This window comes from Cebus imitator, unplaced genomic scaffold (genome assembly GCF_001604975.1).
Source record: "Cebus imitator isolate Cc_AM_T3 unplaced genomic scaffold, Cebus_imitator-1.0 Scaffold574, whole genome shotgun sequence".
NCBI lineage: Eukaryota > Metazoa > Chordata > Mammalia > Primates > Cebidae > Cebus > Cebus imitator.
Genome location: NW_016107889.1, coordinates 1,074,304 through 1,076,680, shown reverse-complemented (window position 1 = coordinate 1,076,680; position 2,377 = coordinate 1,074,304). Strand labels below are relative to the sequence as shown.

General features: G+C 45.8%; 1 protein-coding gene across 1 annotated transcript; it reads right to left on the bottom strand.

Moving 5' to 3' along the window:
* Positions 1 to 881: 881 nt before the first annotated feature.
* Positions 882 to 1,925, bottom strand: LOC108294331 (putative MAGE domain-containing protein MAGEA13P). Its single transcript, XM_017516183.1, has one exon. It carries the CDS (start codon positions 1,923 to 1,925, stop codon positions 882 to 884), a length of 1,044 nt encoding a protein of 347 aa, XP_017371672.1.
* Positions 1,926 to 2,377: the final 452 nt, after the last annotated feature.

Sequence of the window (2,377 nt, the reverse complement as noted above, 5' to 3'; positions counted from 1 at the left end):
GGCCTTTAACCCAGAATCCCCATTACTAACACAGTGCTTACAAAGAGCAGATACTCAATTAACGTTTGGGGAATAAATGAGCTGGTAAACTGGGGCTCATTATTTAATAAGATTTAGTTTCTCATACATTCTTGAATAAGCCAAACAATTCAGGTATGAATCTTTAATTTTACAAAATCACAGACTAAAAGGCGTACATAAATCCTACAATTAAAACCATCTTTTATGTTTTTCCTGTATTTATTGATCTCATTAATTTTATTTCTAGGATCTTACATATTTCTAAGAAAATTCCTATTCCAACACCATGTTCTTATTCCAGATCACAAAATAAGATGGAAGCTCTCCCCATTTGGTTTATATAATAGAAAAGCTTTTATTCTTAAACCTGATAAACAGTAATAAATGTGTGACCAATGTCACTCACGAATCTACATTCTGAAGCTAATAAGCCTTTTAAGAGAAACACTTGAAAAATATCCAAAAGTAAAAGAGACAAAAATCTTAAATCAATCCTTCCCTACTTAAAACCTTGACTTCCCTTTTCAAACATAGAATGACAGAAGAGCAGAAGATCAAACACCACATGTTCTCACTCATAGGCGGGTGTTGAACAATGAGAACACATGGACACAGGGAGGGGAGCACTACACACTGGGGTCAGTTGGGGGGAAATGGGGGAGGGACGGTGGGGGGTGGGGAGCTGGGGAGAGATAGCAGGGGGAGAAATGCCAGTTGTAGGTGATGGGGAGGAAGGCAGCAAATCACACTGCCACGTGTGTACCTATGCAACAATTTTGCATGTTCTTCACATGTACCCCCAAACCTAAAATGCAATAAAATAAATAAATGGGGAAAAAAAAAAGAATCTGCCTGTGAGTTTACTCAGGGAAAGAGGAGCTGCTGGACTTGGTCTGGAAATATGCACTGGCCATGAGAGTAGTACCACCCATGGTGGCAATTATTTCCTGAGCTTTCTCTTCCTCATCTCTTAAAGCTTCCTTATACAGAGGTGGAAAGGAGCTGGCACTGGCTCTGGAGAAAAACTCCAGGACTTTCATCTTGGTGGTTTCAGCATAAGCCCTTGGGCCCCATCGGAATTCGTACCTTGGAGAATGACTGTTGGGTACCTGAAAGGACTCCAGGTATTTTTCATGCACCAAATCTCTGGCGATAAGCTTCCTGAAATCCCCATAGATGAAATCCTTCCTCCCAGCATACATCCCAATAATATTCAGCACTTCCCAGATCTTCTCCTCAGAGGCACAGTTGCCTTCTATGAAGATCATACCCAGGATGCGAATCAGGAGGCCAGTCTTGGGCATTCCCTGGTCATTGCTCAGCTTCCCATAGTAGGTGAGGTCTAGTGATTTGAGGAGCACATAGGAGTGGCTGATGGGATCCACTTCCTTCACATCAATGCCAAAGACCATCTCCATGCATTCACGGGCTTGCATAAAGATTAGAGGGAAGTGGTCCTTGTGCTCTTTGATGACATGCTTCAGCATTTCTGCTTCTGTGGTGGGTTGTTTTGTTCTATACTTGACACTCAGGAATTTCACCAACTCAGCCATCTTCTTCTCTAGCATGCTACCAAGCAAGGACTCGGCCTCTGGCAGGGCCTGGGAGGCACATGGATTCTTCTTTTCCTGGCTTCTGGAACTCTCATCAGATTGATTCCATGGAGTGGCTTTGATAGTAGTACAGGAGAAGTAGACTTTCTGAGGACTCTGGGGAGTACCTGTTGTTCCAGAAGCAGACACCTTCTCCAAAGTGCCCTGGATCAGAGTAGAGGAAGAGGAGGAGGCTGTGGTATTCACCTTCTCAGCTTCAGGAACCTGCACACCCATGAGACCCTGTGCCTCTCTGGGGGCCTGAAGGCCTTGCTCAAGATCCAGGTGCTGACTCTTTTGGCTGTGAGGCATCATGACTTGCTTTGGGGGCAGCCTGCAGGAGTATGGGCAGGAGATGGCTGGCGGAGCCAACTAGACTGGGGAAGAGGAAGATTTTGAGAAACTTAACCTTGTCATTATGATACATACTGTCTTAACAGGTCCTCCATTAGTGCTCTAGGGCCCCAAAGGTCTCCTGTCCAGCACTTCATCATGACTCCTGGCACTGACTGGATCTCCTCTTCTCTGTGAACTGAGGACATGTGCCTCATATCAAGGCCCTCACTTCCAGTTCCTGGATTCCCTGTAAGAGGAGCTCGGGGGGAGAGCCACTTCAAGGCTGATAGGTGGGGCGGGGCCAGACTCTGAGGTCCTCACAGCTTTTTGCTGGATCCCCCACTACTCCTGGGTCCTATCATGGCCAACAGCAGAGCAGGAAGGGCTAGGTCCAACTGTTTTTCCTTAGGGGGTCCCTTCCATCCCCA